The sequence below is a fragment of the Amblyraja radiata genome, chromosome 11, assembly GCF_010909765.2.
Source record: "Amblyraja radiata isolate CabotCenter1 chromosome 11, sAmbRad1.1.pri, whole genome shotgun sequence".
Lineage (NCBI taxonomy): Eukaryota > Metazoa > Chordata > Chondrichthyes > Rajiformes > Rajidae > Amblyraja > Amblyraja radiata.
Genome location: NC_045966.1, coordinates 1,756,612 through 1,775,726, shown reverse-complemented (window position 1 = coordinate 1,775,726; position 19,115 = coordinate 1,756,612). Strand labels below are relative to the sequence as shown.

Genomic DNA, 19,115 nt, shown 5'->3' with positions numbered 1-19,115 from the left:
AAAACCCACGTGGTCACAACGTATAAACTCCGTACAAACAGATCCCGTAGTCAGGGTCAAACCCAGTCCCTGGTGCTGTGTCAGGCATCATCTCTACCGCTGTGCGTCAGGCATCATCTCTACCGCTGGGAGTCAGGCATCAACTCTACCGCTGTAAGTCAGGCATCATCTCTACCGCTGTGAGTCAGGCATCATCTCTACCGCTGTGCGTCAGGCATCATCTCTACCGCTGTGAGTCAGGCATCATCTCTACCGCTGTGCGTCAGGCATCAACTCTACCGCTGTGAGTCAGGCATCATCTCTACCGCTGTGCGTCAGGCATCAACTCTACCGCTGTGAGTCAGGCATCATCTCTACCGCTGTGCGTCAGGCATCAACTCTACCGCTGTGAGTCAGGCATCATCTCTACCGCTGTAAGTCAGGCATCAACTCTACCGCTGTGAGTCAGGCATCATCTCTACCGCTGTGAGAGGCATCATCTCTACCGCTGTGCGTCAGGCATCATCTCTACCGCTGCATCCACCAATGCCTTCAATATTGCACACAACAAAGGCTGATTTATTAACTTCCTCCCTTTGCCAATAACTGATGGATTCCAAATTAATGGAAAGGCCATTTTCAAAAGCCTGGTTTTATTAAATCTTTTTTGATATCCATAAATCTTTTATTTCAGTTTCAGCTGGGAAGAAACTGTCCCTGAATTTAGAGGTGTGCATTTTCACACTTCTGTACCTTTTGCCTGATAGGAGAGGGGAGAAGAGGGAGTGGCCAGGGTGTGACATTGATTATGCTGCTGGCCTTGCCGAGGCAGCGTGAGGTGTAAATGGAGTCAATGGAAGGGAGGTACACAAAAAAGCTGGAGAAACTCAGCGGGTGCAGCAGCATCTATGGAGCGAAGGAAATAGGCAACGTTTCGGGCCGAAACCCTTCTTCAGACTGATCGGGGGTGGGGGGGGCGGGGACAAGAAAGGAAAAAGGAGGAGGAGCCCGAAGGCTGGGGGATGGGAGGAGACAGCAGGGGGACTGAGGAAGGGGAGGAGATAGCAAGGACTAACAAAATTGGGAGAATTCGATGTTCATGCCCCCAGGATGCAGACTCCCCAAGCGGAATATGAGGTGCTGTTCCTCCAATTTCCGGTGCTGCTCGCTGTGGCCATGGAGGAGACCCAGGACAGAGAGGTCGGAGACGGAGTGGGAGGGGGAGTTGAAGTGCTGAGTCACCAGGAGGTCAGCTTGGCTATTGCGGACCTAGCGGAGGTGTTCGGCGAAACGATCGCCCAACCTCCGCTTGGTCTCACCGATATAGATCTGCTGACATCTAGAGCAGCGGATGCAATAGATGAGGTTGGAGGAGATGCAGGTAAACCTCTGTCGCACCTGGAACGACTGCTTGGGTCCTTGAACGGAGTCGAGGGGGGAGGTAAAGGGACAAGTGTTGCATCTCTTGCGGTTGCAAGGGAAAGTGCCCGGGGAGGGGGTGGTACGGGAGGGAAGGTAAGAATTGACAAGGGAGTTATGGAGGGAGCGGTCTTTGCGGAAGGCAGACATGGAGGAGATGGTAAGATGTGGCGAGTGGTGGGGTCACGTTGGAGGTGACGAAACTGACGGAGGATTACTTGTTGTATGTGACGGCTGGTGGGGTGAAAGGTGAGGACTAGGGGAACTCTGCCCTTGTTGCGAGTGCGGGGATGGGTAGAGAGAGCAGTGTTGCGGGGTATGGAAGAGACCCTGGTGCGAGCCTCATCTATGGTGGAGGAGGGGAACCCCCGTTCCCTTCTTAAACTCAATGGAAGGGAGGTTGGTTTGTGTGTGTGATGGTCTGGGCTGCGTCCACAATTCGCTGTAATTTCTTGTGGTCTTGGATGGAGCTGTTCCCAAACCAAGCTGTGAGGCATCCTGATAAAATGCTATCTACGGTGCACCTGTAGAAGTTGGTGAGAGTTGTAGGGTACATGTTGAACTTCCCAAGCCTTCCAAGGAAGTAGAGGCGTTGGTGTGCTTTCTTGGTCGTTGCTTCAATATGGATGATCCAGGAGAAGTTGTTGGTGATATTAACTACTAGGCATTTGAAGTTTTCAACCATCCCTACTTCGGCAGTGTCAATGCAAACTGGGGTATGTGTACCGCTTCACCTCCTGAAGTCATTCACTATCTCCTTTGTCTTGCTGGCATTGAGAGAAAAGTATGTTTGAGATTCCCCTCCTCCTGTGTAGTGGAGCCAGCCCTGGTCATGATCAACAACTTGTACAGTTGGCTAGAACAACTCAGTGCCGTCATTGCCTAACACATCCCAAGATCTTTCATGGGAATATTATCAAATGCTGTTTGACTTGGCACCAAAAAGATGTGAGAAAAGATAACTCAATTCTTGGCATAAATTTAGACGAGCACCTTAAAAGTGCCAGCGGGGAAATCAAGGGAAGGAATTCCAGAGCTTTGGATCCCAACACCTGAAAGTCGTGAAGTGATCACATGGCCCAGTATAAAGATTAGAAGTGACTTTATCTTGGAGATTAAGCGATTATAAGCCCGCAGAAAAACAAATCAACTTGAACAACAGGCTGATCTTTTACTGTTAGAATCGACATAGAAACATAGAAAATAGGTGCAGGAGAAGGCCATTCGGCCCTTCGAGCCTGCACCGCCATTCAATATGATCATGGCTGATCATCCAACTCAGTATCCTGTACCTGCCTTCTCTCCATACCCCCTGATCCCTTTAGCCACAAGGGCCACATCTAACTCCCTCTTAAATATAGCCAATGAACTACCCTCTGTGGCAGAGAGTTCCAGAGATTCACCACTCTCTGTGTGAAAAATGTTTTTCTCATCTTGGTCTTAAAGGATTTCCCCCTTATCCTTAAGCTGTGACCCCTTGTCCTGGACTTCCCCAACATCGGGAATAATCTTCCTGCATCTAGCCTGTCCAACCCCATAAGAATTTTGTAAGTTTCTATAAGATCCCCCCTCAATCTCCTAAATTCTAGTGAGTATAAGCCAAGTCTATCCAGTCTTTCTTCACATGAAAGTCCTGACATTCCAGGAATCAGTCTGGTGAACCTTCTCTGCACTCCCTCTATGGCAATAATGTCCTTCCTCAGATTTGGAGAATTTTGTAAGTTTCTATAAGATCCCCCCTCAATCAACAGAACAAATGCTTCTGATTTGCTTCAGATACAAAATGAATCCTTTGATGAAAGCAACTTTCATTCAAGTATCTCACGACTGATGACACAAGAAAATGCAGGTGCTGGATTCTTGAGCAAGACACAAAGTGCTGGAGGAATTAAGCGGGTCAAGCAGCATCTGTGGAGGGAAATGGACAGATGACCTTCTTCAGCTTGATGGATGTAGTAAAATGGAGGCACAAGTAACTGCAGATGCTGGAATCCTGGACTGCGGTGGGTGGCTTTTTGTTTTTAATGAATGTGCGACTCAGTTTTCCGGAATTCCATGTGAACAAAGGCAGGCTTGCCATCCCTGACCCGTGCAGTTCAGTAATGGGCTAATGTTGAATATCAGACCACTGGTGCATACAGATACATGGCCAAGATGCTGATTGTTCAAGTACTGGCTGTACTAAGGGGATCATCTGCTCTATTTACATCACCATTGTCCTAAATTGCAAAAGAACATTTTTTTTTTCTTCAACAGCCGAGCACCAGCTGCTTTACTCCCCATTTTCGTTTCAGATTTTCGGAGTGAATTGCTGGCACAAGATTGGGGTGGGCTGGTGGGAGAGAGCCCGCTTGCCTCGACTCCATGCGCATTACGCTGTCAAAGCCACGTTTATCAGCACAAGCAAAAAACACCAAAACTGTAAAAGGCCATCATACTGAACGACTACCTGTGTTTCTCTGCCCACGTATCTTACAACATCTACTTGAGTATTGCCAGCACTTTTTTTTTAATACCGAAATGGATGCCTTGTCAGTTTAAATGAAATTTGGGAACATAAAACTAACCACCCCCACCCAATCTAATTAATCGTAATGTTTTAATGGAAACATGTTATTTATCAACAAGTGGTTTGAAGAGAACCTGCAGTATTTGTTTTTTAATGGTTGGAAATAGACAATTGCTTGTAGTTGCGTTGCAGACGTAGGTTTTATACTGCAGGTCCACCACTGATTTTCCAGCAGCCTTGGTTCCAGAGACTTGCCGGATTCTCCATTTTACCAGAACAAGAGGTCACGTAGCAATTCAACAATACACCTCTGACCGACCCCCCCCCCCCCCCCCCCCCCCCCCCCCCCATCTCCCCATGTCTCTAAAGCACCGTGGACTGCTACAAACTTAAATAAAACAAATTAAATTTACAGCAGAACGTGTATTTCTAGACCGGGCGCTGGTTAATGAGTGGCCCTGGGATATGCCAATGAGGGCCGGATTGGGGGAAGCCCCTGGGGCCGAGTCATCACTTCACCAGCAGGACCACCGGGGCCCACCCAAGAATCGCCAAACCTGCCGACATTGTGGCCGGGCAGGAGTGCCCGCTTCCCCCGACACGGGTCTCCCAGAGATGTCCAACGGCATCGGGACGGTCTGCGTGGACCGCCTAGATACGCATGGTCACCCTTGGAAGCCGGCTACAGGAATGGATCCACTGCCTCCGACCAGGCCTGAACCCCACATTCAACCACTTCAGGCACTGAAGCCCCAACGTGGTCGGGATAGGCCACCTCACCCAGCCTGAGCGCCACATTTTCAGGGGGACTTCCAGGGGGGGGGGGGGGGGGGGGGGGAGGGGATTTCCAGTGCACTCTCATAATTTTGCCCGGAATAAATGAGGTGCCAGACCACCAGCTGCAGGAAAATCAGTGGTGTACCCATATTATGGTCTGGTTACCTGGTATTACATATCTATTTGTATTATTGTTGATGGACTGTGAAGCTTCAGCAAGAAAGAAGTTCATTGTTCCCATGCCGATACATTGACTATTCTATTTCTCAGATACTTAGCTGTGATCATAGTATAATACAAAATAACCGCAATGCTTTTATGAAATGCCACAGGTGCCTACTCGGCTTCAGATCCATGAAGAAGAATATTGCTTTCAAGCACTTTGCAATCTAATCACTTGTAAAACAAATGTAAAAAACCAATCGCACTAGAGTAACCTCTTATCCTGAGTGAAGCAGCTGTTCCCTTTACCGTCCAATTCCCTGCAGCACTTCAGCATAAAAAAGAGATGAACTGATACAGATCTGTCTTATATTTCCAAGGCTTGCCAAATGAATGGGCTGTTTAACTACATGACTCCTAGTTAGAGCCACACAATACACAAACAGGCCCTTCAGACCAACTTGTCCATTGTGACTAAGATGCCCCATCTACACCGGTCAACCAGCCTGCGTTTGGTCTACATCCCTCGAAACCTATCTTATCCATGTGCCTGTCCAAATGTCTTTTAAATGCTGTTATTATAACTCCTCTGGCAGCTTGCTCCCTATACCCACCGCCCTGTGTGTGAAAAAGTTTCCCCTCAGGTTTCCCCTCTCATCATAAATCTGTGTCCTCTGGTGCTTGATTCCCGTACTCTGTGTAAAAGACTGAGCATCTACCCTATCCACCCCCCCCTCATAGAAACATAGAAAATAGGTGCAGGAGTAGGCCATTCGCCCCTTCGAGCCTGCACCGCCATTCAATATGATGATGGCTGATCATCCAACTCAGTATCCTGTACCTGCCTTCTCTCCATACCCACTGATCCCTTTAGCCACAAGGGCCACAACTAACTCCCTCTTAAATATAGCCAATGAACTGGCCTCAACTACCTTCTGTGGCAGAGAATTCCAGAGATTCACCACTCTCTGTGTGAAAAATGTTTTCCTCATCTCGGTCCTAAAAGATTTCCCCCTTATCCTTAAACTGTGACCCCTTGTTCTGGACTTCCCCAACATCGGGAACAATCTTCCTGCATCTAGCCTGTCCAACCCATTAAGAATTTTGTAAGTTTCTATAAGATTCCCCCTCAATCTTCTAAATTCTAGTGAGTACAAACCGAGTCTATGCAGTCTTTGTTCATATGAAAGTCCTGACATCCCAGGATCTTGCACCCCTCTATAAGATCACTCCTCATCCCCCTGCGCTCCATGAAATAAAGTCCCCGTCTCAACCTCTCCCTATAGCTCAGGCCCATGAGTCCTGGCAACTTGCTGGTAAATCTTCTCTGAGCTCTTCCCAGTTGACCCACCCTGGAATGGTCATGACAATGGCAGCAAAAAGATGCTTACTTGTGTCCACCCTTGAATAGCTGGCTCTCACACAGGCCACAGACGGTGGCTGAAGCCTCATAGTAGTTGGGCCACGAGTTATGTTCCAACGTGATGGTTTCATTCACAGCCGACAAGACCAATCGCGAGCTGTTGAGTTCCTGAATTAAACTAAAGATTTCGTGCAGTTCAGCCTCATTCTCTGGTATTTGGACGGTTCTCCTGAGCAGAAGCAGCGTTGTCTGACGCTGTAAGTCCTTTGATGCCTGCGTTAGCCCTTCCTCTGGACTCAGCAGCCCCAAGGAGAGGCTATTGTTTATCTGAAATTAAAGTTTAAAACAACAGGCATAAGAGATAAAAGCCGAACCAAGAGCATTCAGATGCAGTGCACAACAGATTTGACATCTTTATCTTTCATTTTATTTCCGGGCTCTGCCTTGTCTCAAAGGTCACATTCCCTATAAACAACTGACTTTGAGCTCCAGCAAGCAGTTTGATACTTACTGCTGTATTTTCTTTGACCTCACTACAGGGAATAAAAAACAGCTTATTTTATATACTTTATCTAGCATTTAGGACGTGCTTGATCAGCAAACACCAGAGCATTTGACTTCTTCATAGGGAGATAACATTGTTTGGTCTCTATTATTTTAGCCATCTTCCAACCTACCTCATTGCAGCCCGTGTACTTATCTTTTTATCTGCACTTTCTCTGTTACAGTAACGCTAAATTCTATTTTTCTTTTTTACCTGTGGAACTTGTGTATGGACCAATTGGACGCGTATAGTTTACTGAATAGCAAACGCCACTTTTCACTGTATCGTGGTCAACATACAATACAATACAATACAATTTATTGTCATTTGAGCCTCAGTGAGGCTCAAACGAAATTCTGTTTCCACAGCCATACAAACAAAGACAATTCCTAGACATACACACAATTTAGTTCACACAAACATCCATCACAGTGGACTCACTGTGATGGAAGGCAAAGTCTTTTCTCTCCCCTGTTCTCCATGACTCTCCCGATATCGAAGCCCCAGGCGGGCGATGATAAGTCCCACGGCCATTTTAGGCCGTGCCGGGCAATTTACGGCCCCGCTCCCGGTCTAGAAGTCTCGAAGTTGGAGCCCCCGGCGGGCGCTGGAATGTCCCACGGCCATGAAGCCGTGCCGGGCGATGTATGACCCCGCTCCAGGTCGTTCCAACACCGCGACACGGGCTGGAGAAGTCGCGTTGCGGGAGCTCCAGGAAGCAGTCTCTCTCTCCTCCCGGACCTGCGAGCTCCCGATGTCCCAGTCCACCGGACCTGCGGCTGCGTTGCTGGAGCCTCCGAGCCCCAGGAGTCCAGTCGCAGCAGGGAGTCACCACCGCTCCCCACGTTCCGAGGCCGGCCAGCCCCACGATGGTAAGTAGTCCGCAAATCCGCAGCCCTGCAGTCTCCCGAGCCCCCGGGTCGTTCAGGCTGGAGGCCGCTCCACGGTGCTAGGCCCCAACGACAACGGAGACCCGACAGGGAAAAGGTCGGGTCCCCCAGACAGGGAAGAGATTTTAAACAGTTTCCCCCTCCTCCCCCCCCGCCCCCCACATATACACATTTAAAACCAGTATTAAAAACACCAACACTACATTTAACTAGACAAAAAATAAAAAAAAGACAGACAGGCTGTAGGGGCCGCTGCAACGGGTGAGTCGCGCCGCCAACATGACAATAATAAACCTATGGTAACTTGGACAGTATGGATAGAGTGAATCACACCTTGCTACATTTCAAAGTCCATTACAGATGTGATATCAATTAAAATGATCAAACATTTAAACCATACTGTTGTCAAATAAACATGCAGTAAGATAGACACAAAATGCAGGAGTAACTCAGCGGGTCAACCAGCATGGACAGGCTAGATGCAGGAAGATTGTTCCCGATGTTGGGGAAGTCCAGAACAAGGGGTCACAGTTTAAGGATAAGGGGGAAATCTTTTAGGACCGAGATGAGGAAAACATTTTTCACACAGAGAGTGGTGAATCTGTGGAATTCTCTGCCACAGAAGGTAGTTGAGGCCAGTTCATTGGCTATATTTAAGAGGGAGTTAGATGTGGCCCTTGTGGTAAAGGTATCAGGGGGTATGGAGAGAAGGCAGGTACAGGATACTGAGTTGGATGATCAGCCATGATCATATTGAATGGCGGTGCAGGCTCGAAGGGCCGAATGGCCTACTCCTGCACCTATTTTCTATGTTTCTATCACCGGAGAAAAGGAATAGGTGACATTTCGGGTCGAGACCCTTCTTCAGATTGATAGCAGGGGAGAGGGAAACTAGAGATATGAAAAGGCACTTTGTGATTAGTAAGATTACTCTTTGATGACACTTGTTGATTAGTTCGGCTGTCAGGGGTTATGGGGAGAAGGCAGGAGAATGGGGTTGAGATGGATAGATCAGCCTCTGGAGAGAAACAACGTTTCCGGTCGAGACCCTTCTTCAGACTGAGACTCGAGACCCTTCTTCGAACATACAGTAAGGTTACATACATACAGATTACTGTATTGCATATACTCACAATAGGTTTTGATGGCTTGATATCCTGTTTGTCTCTTGTGAAGTCATAGCCACAGTCGGGACAAATTCCTGGCTTGTACCTATTCATGTACACGTATGTACATTTGGGATTCTTACATCGCCCTTTCCCTCTGCAAGTCGCCAAACCCAGGTCCTTAAAAAGGGCACAATGAAACTTATTGCTGACAATACATATTCGAAATGCGTCATCATGTGTTAAAGATGGACTTGATGAGGGACCATGGAATACAATGAGAATTACCAAAAAGTACAATGAAAGTGTGAAGTTTCTAGCAAAAACCTCACATGACCGATGACAGTACACATGCATGAGATAAACAAGCATGGCCGTGCATCACGGTGTATGATCACGCCACGTATACGCAAGTCAAGATGAACTGACAATTACTTTTCCATTGGGAACTCAAGTTCTATTTATACATGAGGAATTGCGGATGCTGGAATCTTGCGTGGAACACCAGGTATGGGAGTAATGCCGCAGCTCAAGCAGCATCTGTGCCAACTTGGACAAGTAACGTGTGTGGTCGGGACCCTTCGTCAGACTGATTATAGTGGGCGAGAGAAAGGTGGAGGTGGGTCAAAACCAGGCAGGTGACAGCTGGATACAGGTGAGAGGAGTTTGATTTGTTATTTCTGTGTCAGTATTGCACTTCCAATAGGACAATAAATCCTGTTTATTCAATACCCGGGACATGAGGGGACAAAACTCAGGATTTTACAGGCAATAGTTGTTTTTCATCAAGTAGTTAATCTCGTGAATGAATCGTTTTGCACGTTAATTGCTTTCCTTTACCCAGTATACGGGTGGTCTGAAACAGATCTGTAATGGTTAACTATGAATGTGCTTGATTCCCTTCTCAGCCACGCTGCATTTTTGTGGCCAGAGTGATTAGTTTGTGAGGTTTCCAGCACCATTTCTCTAGTACCGTGATAAATATTTTTTGGATTATTTTAATGCCTGGGCTGGCTGTAAGTGGATTTTCTTTAACTTTCAAATATTTTATATTAGTAGTAAGTAAGTAAGTTTATTGGCCAAGTATTCGCATACAAGGAATTTGCCTTGGTGCTCCGCCCACAAGTAACAACATGACATACAGTGACAGTTACGAATGACTCAGTAAACATTAAACATTAATAATAATAAAACATTAATGATAAAACACCATTGATCAAGCATGTGAACCAACAAAATACCAGATCTACAGGCTACAGATTTTTGGCTGTTGAGTAGAGCAACTACTCGTGGATAAAAACTGTTTTTATGTCTGGCTGTGGCAGCTTTGACAGTCCGGAGTCGCCTTCCAGAGGGAAGTGATTCAAAGAGTTTGTGGCCAGGGTGAGAGGGGTCAGATATGATCTTGCCATCTCTTCTATACAAAGATTGTATAGAAATGTAACTGAAGACAGGAAAATAAAATTGGGGCATGATCAATAGGCCATGAAGAGTGAAGGTAGCTAAGAGAAATGTTAAGTATGGATATTCCAGAGTTTCTTTACTAAACATTAAAACAACAATTCAAATTCATTGTGGATGTGACACTTACAAAGGCACTGGCTTTGCTGGTTTTGGGAAGAGTCAGACACACAGTACGAACAGAAACCGCACTGGCTTGCGGTGAGCCACTCTCTGCAGAAACTTTCAATTCTGCCTAAGAACAAAAGAAAAACATTTTTAGATTGATATCGATTTGGCACAATTTCCTTCCACAGCTACTACCCAATCCACTGAGTATTTCCACAATGTTCTGTTTATATTTCTGTCATCTAAGCATTCAGTTTCCCCAGAGAAGCCTGGACATCTGGATGGACCGTACGCAGTCTGTATGGACCGTACACTGGCATCTGGGAAAGGGAGAGGAGGGGGCGTCTGCATCATGGTCAACTCTGCGTGGTGCTCAGACGTGGCAGTCCTGTCCAACTCCTGCTCTCCACACCGCGAACATCTGGCGGTGAAATGCCGTCCCTTCTACCTACTGAGGGAATTCACCTCCATCATGCTGACCGCGGTCTACATCCCACCCCAGGCAGACGTCCGTCTGGCACTGGAGGAGCTGCACGCCGTGGTCAACAAGCACCAGACGGCTTACCCCGAGGTATTTACCACCGTAGCCGGAAACTTCAACAAAGCCAACCTGAAGAAATCGCTCCCTAACTTCCACCAACATGTCTCCTGCAACACCAGAGGACCAAACACCCTCGACCACTGCTACACCACCATCAAGGATGCTTATCGCTCTATCCCTCGCCCTCACTTCGGAAAATCCGACCATTCAGCGGTGCTGCTTCTTCCTGTATACAGGCAGCAACTGAAGAAAGCACTCCCAGAGATGAGCTGGTCGGGAGGCAGAGGAACAACTCGAGGACTGTTTGGAGTCTGTAGACTGCCAATGTTCAGGGACTCGGCAACGGACCTGACGAATACACCACAGTCGTTAACAGACTTCATAAAGAAATGTGTGGAGGACTGCGTTCCAACAAAAACCTTCCAAGTGTTTCCTAACCAGAAGCCTTGGATGAACCATGAGATCCACATTCTTCTGAAGGCCAGATCCCGGGCATTCAGGTCTGGTGATGCAGAGGACTATAAGAAGTCCAGATACGACCTTGGCAAGGCCATCAAAAAGGCCAAAAGGGACTTCTGCTCTAAGCTGGAGGATGAGACGGATGTTCGGCAACTGTGGCAGGGCTTGAATGCCATCACGTCCTACAAGGCGAAATCAGGAGGCGGCTCAAACGACAGCGAAGCATCACTCCCTGACGAGCTCAATGCGTTCTACGCATGCTTTGGTAGGGAGTACACTGATGTGCCTTCCCGAACCCCTATTCGCCCTGACGGTGTTACAGTCATAGTCACAGAGGCTGACGTCAGAAGATCCTTCAGGGGGGTGAACCCTCGGAAATACCCAGTTAAGTTCTCAAGACTTGTGCTAACTGCATTTCGTTGTCTCTGTACTGTACACTGCACAATGACAATAAAGATTGAATCTGAATCTGAATCTGAGCACGTCTACCAATACTCTGATATCATCAAAAAAACACCCAGCCACTTGCCTGCTCGTCTCCGTCTGCATAGTTGGGGTGCAATACCGAGTGCCCCAGTTGCTTTAAGGTGCTGGGCTTCAGGCCTGAGGGGGGTGCAGAACTCAAGCTCTTTGTGCAGGAACTTCCAACTACAAATTAATCACAATTAACAGCATTTTTCCAATCAAGCAAATTAAGAATTATTCAGCAAATCATTATGACATGCATATATTTCTGATAAGAAAACAATTAGACAAATGCACTCCTAAGTCTCTGTCCCACTTAGGAGACTCTTTAGGTGACTACCAGGGACTAATTTTAATGGAATTCACCTACGACGCCTGAAAAATTTGCGGCAATCGCCTGTAGTCGCCCAAAAAATTGCCTAAGTGGGACAGGGACCATATGCTAGTTACTCAGAGACCTGATGTCATTGGTTGTCGCCAGGTGTCGTAGGTGAATTCCATTCAAATTAGTCCCTGCCAGTCACCCAAAGAGTCTCCTAAGTGGGACAGACCCATTACGTTTGCCTTGGAGATTGTTTTTCATAAACCCCAAGCTATGAAAGCCTAGGGAATGAGTTCAGGTAAATGGGATTAGTGTCGATAGATTAGTGCAAAGAGGTCCAACGGTCGTTGTTTAAACTTCAGAAATAGTGAAGGAACGCGGTGTGCAAGTCTTCTTAATCTTCCCCACTTATCGCTTTCAAAATCATCTTCAAATGCTTCAATTTGAGAAAACGCTCAACATTTTGTAAAATTGATGGCCATTTTGTATTTCTTTCCAATTATTTTGGGGTTTTTTTTTAAACTCGTATTTTAATGTTGCTTTTTTACCTGCACTTTTTTTAAACTATTCGTACTGTTTTTATCAGGAACTGGATTGTTTTTATTTATGCGTGAAATGTTTAAGTTTTTATGTGCGATGCTCTGGTATTCCCTGGGAAACGTCTTCTCATTTTGCACTGTACAACTGTTGCTTTGCATGATGACAATAAAAGGATGATAATGATAATGATATTTGATTTAGAAAATATAAAGTCCAGCATTAAACAGAGGCAGATATTCATTCCTCTCAATATAGGCACCAATTAGCTATGAACACACTGTGAAAGAAATATTTACTCTCAGCGATCAGATTTACAGTGAATAAGTCCACTGTATACTATGTACAATAAACTGAACTGAACAATATATGACACAGTTTCAGCTGTTTGAACTGTCATCTCAACCTATGGAGACTAACCAATGAATTCAAGTACAATGTAGATAATGTAACAGAAATATGTGAACTTTTAATCTCAATGCACATTATATTAGCACTTGAAAAATATTTTTATGCTAGCGTGATAATTTAGTTTAGTTTAAAAATACAGCGCGGAAACAGGCCCTTTGGCCCACCGAGTCCACAACGACCAACAATCCCCACACTCTAACACTATCCTACGCATGCTAGGGACAATTTACATTTGCCAAGCCAATTAACCTACAAACCCAAACATCTTTGGAGTTATTATTAAATCAAGTACCAATGCACGACACAATATTCTCACAATATTTAAGAAGCATCTGGATTTAAACAACAAGACGGAGAAGACTGCAGACTGAATGTGAGTAAAAGGGATTAGTGTAGATAAGTTGCACGGATGCGGTGGGCCAAAGAGTCTGCTTCAGTGCGGCATGACTAATACCTGGCGATATATTTCTCTACCTGTACTTCCATTGCTTGCTGAAGGTGCAGAGGATTCTGTCGTCTCTGCCTGACTGACGGGCACTGTGACCACTCGGATGTAGGTGACTCCCGACTGAGCAGCTGTAAACACAACACACTGGAATGTTACCACGTTCACTAGAACAATGCCTGGAGCAGGAGCTGTTAGTGCAGGGAAAGATCGGATAAACCTGGAATGCTTCCTATGGAACGCTGAAGGGAGACCCGACAGAAGTACGTAAGATTAAGAGAGTCTTCGATAAGGTAGACAGTCAGACACGGCTTCACAGGTTGGAAATATCAAACACTAAAAGGCATAACTTTAAGGTGAGAGGGGGTGGAAGATTGCAACCTTCACATGGTCCGCCCTGTTTCGACTAATGCAATCAACTCGACGTGCACAATAGGAAGATCAAATAGTACAAGTTGTCCAACAACTTTAGGCTGTGCACGCCACACGAAAGAAGAAGGTGAGAGGAGCAAAGTTTAAAGGAGACTAGACCAAGTGCAGCTCCCCCAACGCACCCATCCCCTGCCCGTAGCCCCCACGGGAGGCATGAGGGACAGAGAGGGAGCGGGAGGGGACAGAGAGGGGGGGAGGGGTAGGGTCTGAGAGGGGGGGGGCGCATCGTCACATGGGAGGGCTGGTTCCCGAACGCAATACTCCCGGCAGGCTCACGACTCCAGGCAGGGCCCGAGTACTGGAGAAATAACAGATGAATTTTTCAGATAAGGTGATTTTGGACTCCAGGGGGAAAATCTCTACCGAAATATGTAAAGATTTTACCGTTAGCGCGTCGTTTTTTCGAGAAAATGTGCGTATACACACACACACACACACACACATACAAGATCAGACTTTTAAAAGGTACATGACATGTTGAGTTTCAGTTTAATTTATTGGCACGTGTACCGAGGTTTGGGATAAGCTGTTATTTTGTTTTAAACGCAGAGGGTGGTGAGTGGCTGGAACGCGCAGGCAGGAGTGGTGGTCCAGGCAGATATTTAAGTGACTTTTCAATAGGAACATGGGCTTGCAGGGAACAGAAGGATATGGATTATGTGCAGGTAGATGGAAGTTGGCCCTCGTATCATGGTAGGCACAGACATTGTGGGCCGAAGGGCCTGTTCCCGAATCGTACTGTTCCATTGTACACAATGAGTCTGGGCAGAACACTTCAAGAACACCAAGACATTGGAAAGGGTAGGGGGGGAGATTTACCTGAACATTACCACGACTGTACACAGGGTCATGTGGGACGTTACTGGATAGCTGGCATTTGTTTCTGTATGAATATGGCAGGTATGAAGGAATGTAAATGGTATTATCAAAAAAAAATCAGGAATTGTTGAAATGAATAAGGAGAAATAGCTTCCACTGACTTTAAAGGTCAGTAGTCAAATGCTAAGACCTGCAAGGGTGCTGATTGGAACCTGCCTTTCACACTTAATGCCAACAACTCTTTTTCCTGAATCAATGGTGACTTTTGTTGATAGTTTAGTTTAGTTTATTGTCACGTGTACCAAGATACAGTGAAAAGCTTTTGTTGCGTGCTATCCAGTCAGTGAGAAGACAATATGATTACAATCGAGGCATTTATAGTGTACAGATACATGATAAGGGAATAACGTTTAGTGTAAAGTAAAGCCAGCAAGGTCCGATCAAGGATAGTCTGAGGGTCACCAATGAGGTAGATAGTAGCTGAGCGTTGCTCTCTGGTGATAGGAAGTGTCTTGGCAGGTTTTACTACACTGAAGTCGCGGTACATTAAATAACAAGCCCATGGGTGGTCAGTGTTCCCCACCTGCAGCGGACGGAGTGGCTGGCAGGATGACACGAGGGGGTCGTGACCGGCCCGTTCCAATCGGCAAGGCAGACTTCACTCGCCCCCTGGCTTTACATCTTCGCCGCGCTTGTAACTCTTGTCGAGAAACACTGCGGGAGAGGAAAGACACAGCATACTTGGTTAAATTCATACCTTCTGGAACTCAACGTGGCTACTGTGGCATTCACAACTTTCACCCACATGGTTAATGCATTGCAGGAATTCCATTATATTATTACTACGAGGTCTTGTTTTGAAAAGGATTCACAACGGTTTAATTCAATGCAGAAGAGAATAAATACCAATGCATTAAAAATTAATAAACGGCATTCCTGCTCAGCCAGAGCACCACAGCACTGGGGAAGTGGTGGAATGAGGATGATCTTTGGAATTTTCTCTCTATCAATGGAGGCTCAAGTCATAAATGTTTTTGATGGCAGTGGTGGTGGGGGCAAGACGTGGGGGCAGGTTGATGAAACCACTGGATGCTGTGTTATAAAGGCATCTGCGATAACCTGCTGTGGAATGGAATAGCAACAATTCAGGCTCAACTGACGTGTACCCGGGGAGCTGGAGAACAGAAAAATGACCAGAATAAATCCTGACCCATGTTTTTCAGCAAGAGGTCTGAGGTACAGAGCAATGACGTGTTGCTTAATCACTACAACTCTACTTCTTTGGAACAATCTTGGCTTTATTTTTTTAAATTGCTGTTTTTTGTGGGGTTTTTTCCCTTTTTCCTTCCGCCCATAATATTTAATATGTAATAGGATATGTGATTCTGTTCCATTCTGTTTGTAGTTTGTTTGGTTGTTTGGTTGTTTGTTTGTCTTTTTGCACAAAGTCTGCGAGCATTGCCACTTTTCATTTCACTGCACACCTCGTATGTGTATGTGACGAATAAACTTGACTTGACTTGGAATATAGCTCACAGAATATTTTCATCAAGTGTTAAAAGTATACATTATGGATAATCTCATCAATACCGAATCTGACAAAGACCAACCTGGTTTGGTCAACTTTGATTCGCTTTCCCGCCACCTCTGCCAATTTGTGTCCCATGTTTGAACAATGAGAAGTCTCTGTCTGTACCCCAAGTGATTTTAAATATCACCATGACATTCCCTTGCAATATATTCTACTCAGCAGAATACCTCCAACTTCTCCATTCTACCAGAGAGAAGGAATAGGTGAAGTTTTGGGCAGAGACCCTTCTTCAAACCCGAAACGTCACCCATTCCTTCTCTCCTGAGATGCTGCCTGTCTCGCTGAGTTACTCCAGCATTTTGTGTCTATCAAAAGAAGGGTAAATGCATTTACTCAGTAACTACAAACCAGTTTATGAAAGTGATGAGAAGGGTTCTAGCCACCGTGATCAGAACTCATTTGGACAAGAATGGACCGATTAGGAAATACCAACATCAATTTGTCAAAGGCGAATCTTATCCCGACTAACATGATCCTGACCTTGGGTGTTGTCTGTGTGGAGTTTGCCCATCCGGGTGCTCCGGTTTCCTCCCACCTCCCAAAGACACGGTTAATTAGCCTCTGTAAATTGCCCATGGCGTGTAGGGAGTGGATGCAAAAGTGGGATAACATAGAACCAACCGGTGTGAACGGGTGATCGATGGTGTGGACTCGGTGGGCCGATAGGCTCGTTTCCACGCTGCATCTCTGAAACTAAAAACTAAATCAAATCTTGATGAGACTTTTCTGATGAAGTGACAAAAGGAAATATAGCTGGAGTGGGCTTCCTTGAGGATTACTAGCTGTCGTACTCAAGGAGATTCAAAGTGTGACCGTCACAAATTATTAAATCAAAAAATGTTTAAACTGAACACAAATTAAAACTTTAAGAAATTATTAAATACATTTAAAAAATGAAAATTACCTTGTACTTACCTTCCTGCACAGTCGTTCCTTCCGACACTTGTGCCAGAATAGACTCAGTGTGCAGATTCCCAGCCTTTTACGCTCCACTTGCTCCAATAAAGAGTTTGACAGCATAGCGCAGCTGTACGGAGAGCTTTGTCCGCTGTGCAGAAGTGAAGGACTTCTGCACAGTTAAGGACATCCACACTGTTACTGAGGCAAAAGCCAGCAGAACAGGGTGGAACGGTCAGCTTTAAAGCAAGATCAGGACTGCAATTGTTTTGATTTATGATAACATTTAGTTTAAATGAGAAAAGACCTTTCAGATTGAGACTGGTGCAAGTCGTGTAATGGAGACATCAGAAACGGCAGATGCTTTAATCTTGAACAATAAACAATGTGCTGGAGGAACTCAGCAAGTCAGGATGCATCTGTGGAGGGAAGTGGACAGGTAGCATTTTAGGTCCTTTCTGGAGAAGGGTCTGAGTTCCTCCAGCACTGTGTGTTTTGCCCAAGTCATCTAAAGATCTGCTTGCCACCAAAAGCACTAATCTCAATAATGGCATTGACTTCATTTTACAAGATCAAACTTTATAAAAGCCTACTTCACATTTAAAATTTGACCACATTTTTGTACAATTTCTGCTCTTGGCATCGTGAAAGTGGTCTTTATTTCTCATATTCATACAGTTACTACAGTTGGCAAATACACTCCTGTTTTTTAGCCAGAGTTCCCTGACAGTGGAGTACTATAACCATACTTGTATTTCTGGATCAGTTGTGAAGAGTGGACTCATGTGAGGGATAGCTACAAACTGAAATACCAGAATTGTAGAATTATGTTCCTGCTTGCATTTGAAGAATGAAGAGAAAGTATTGAAGGTGATCTTTAGTGAATGTATACATTTGTGTACTAAATCTGTGATTAGATTCACGGAATTTTTATAATTGCAAATTTCCCAAATCAGTTTCCCAATTGTAAAATATTGCTTACAATTCATAAACATTTAAAAATATATTCACATGCAAAGAACAAATCATGGACAATGTTTATGAAATGTTAAATTGCTTACACTTGTATTGACATCGTTCTCTGTTAATTCTTAGCAAATGTCAAGTTGTGAAACAAGAAAGCCAATTGTTATGTCGGAGACCATCAATGCAGTGTGCGTGCACAGGAATTGATTTCGGGTTCATTTGCAATCTGATAAGAAGATCATCTTTCAGCAACACAATTAAGACAGTCTCATTTCACCAGGCTCGGCATGTTATTTTTGGCACATTGTTACACTCTAAACCCTTGGATCTTATTCAAACTTGGATGCAACTAACTTTGTGGAAATCAAGTCAAGATATTGATATTATATTGATGTGACATCATAGTGGCGGCGCTGTGAAACGGCTGCGGCTCGCCTGCAGTCTGTCTGTTTTTACTTTTTTTGTGTTGTTTTTTTCTTGTCTTGTTCAGTTAAACCTTTGGTTATTAGGTTGTGTTATGTGTGGGGGGGGGTGAAACAGGGCTTTCTGTTTCTCCCTCCGGGGAAATGCGACTTTCTTGTCGTATCCCCCTTCTCTTTCCCCGTCTGAGCTGAGGCCTAATGGCGGAGCTGGCGGCCTCCAACCTGCGACCGACCTCGAGGCTCCGGAGGTAGAGCCAGCCAGGACTCACCAACGCGAGGCTGGCCGTCTTCAAGCTGCGGCGGCGTTCGGGCAGTGGCACGACTTGGCGCTCCGGTGAGGGCGGACGGCGCGGGGCTGAGACACTCCCGTGTGGGCGGCCCGGCTCCCGGCTGGAAGGCGCTCCCGTGTGGACGGCCCGGTGCGGGGCTGAGACGCTCCCGTGTGGGCGGCCCGGCTCCCGGCTGGAAGGCGCTCCCGTGTGGACGGCCC

At 45.8% G+C, this 19,115-nt stretch overlaps 1 protein-coding gene across 2 annotated transcripts in view; it reads right to left on the bottom strand.

Moving 5' to 3' along the window:
• The window catches only part of hmgxb3 (HMG-box containing 3), a 68,536-nt gene that overhangs the window by 33,831 nt on the left and 15,590 nt on the right, over nt 1-19,115 (bottom strand). For both annotated transcript variants that reach the window (XM_033029197.1, XM_033029198.1), the window contains exons 7-12: nt 15,333-15,463; nt 13,528-13,629; nt 11,848-11,966; nt 10,341-10,445; nt 8,777-8,929; nt 6,238-6,536 (exon numbers count right to left, since the gene is read on the bottom strand). In XM_033029197.1, the coding sequence (XP_032885088.1) occupies nt 6,238-6,536; nt 8,777-8,929; nt 10,341-10,445; nt 11,848-11,966; nt 13,528-13,629; nt 15,333-15,463 (909 nt within the window). The remainder of the gene's footprint in view (nt 1-6,237; nt 6,537-8,776; nt 8,930-10,340; nt 10,446-11,847; nt 11,967-13,527; nt 13,630-15,332; nt 15,464-19,115) is intronic.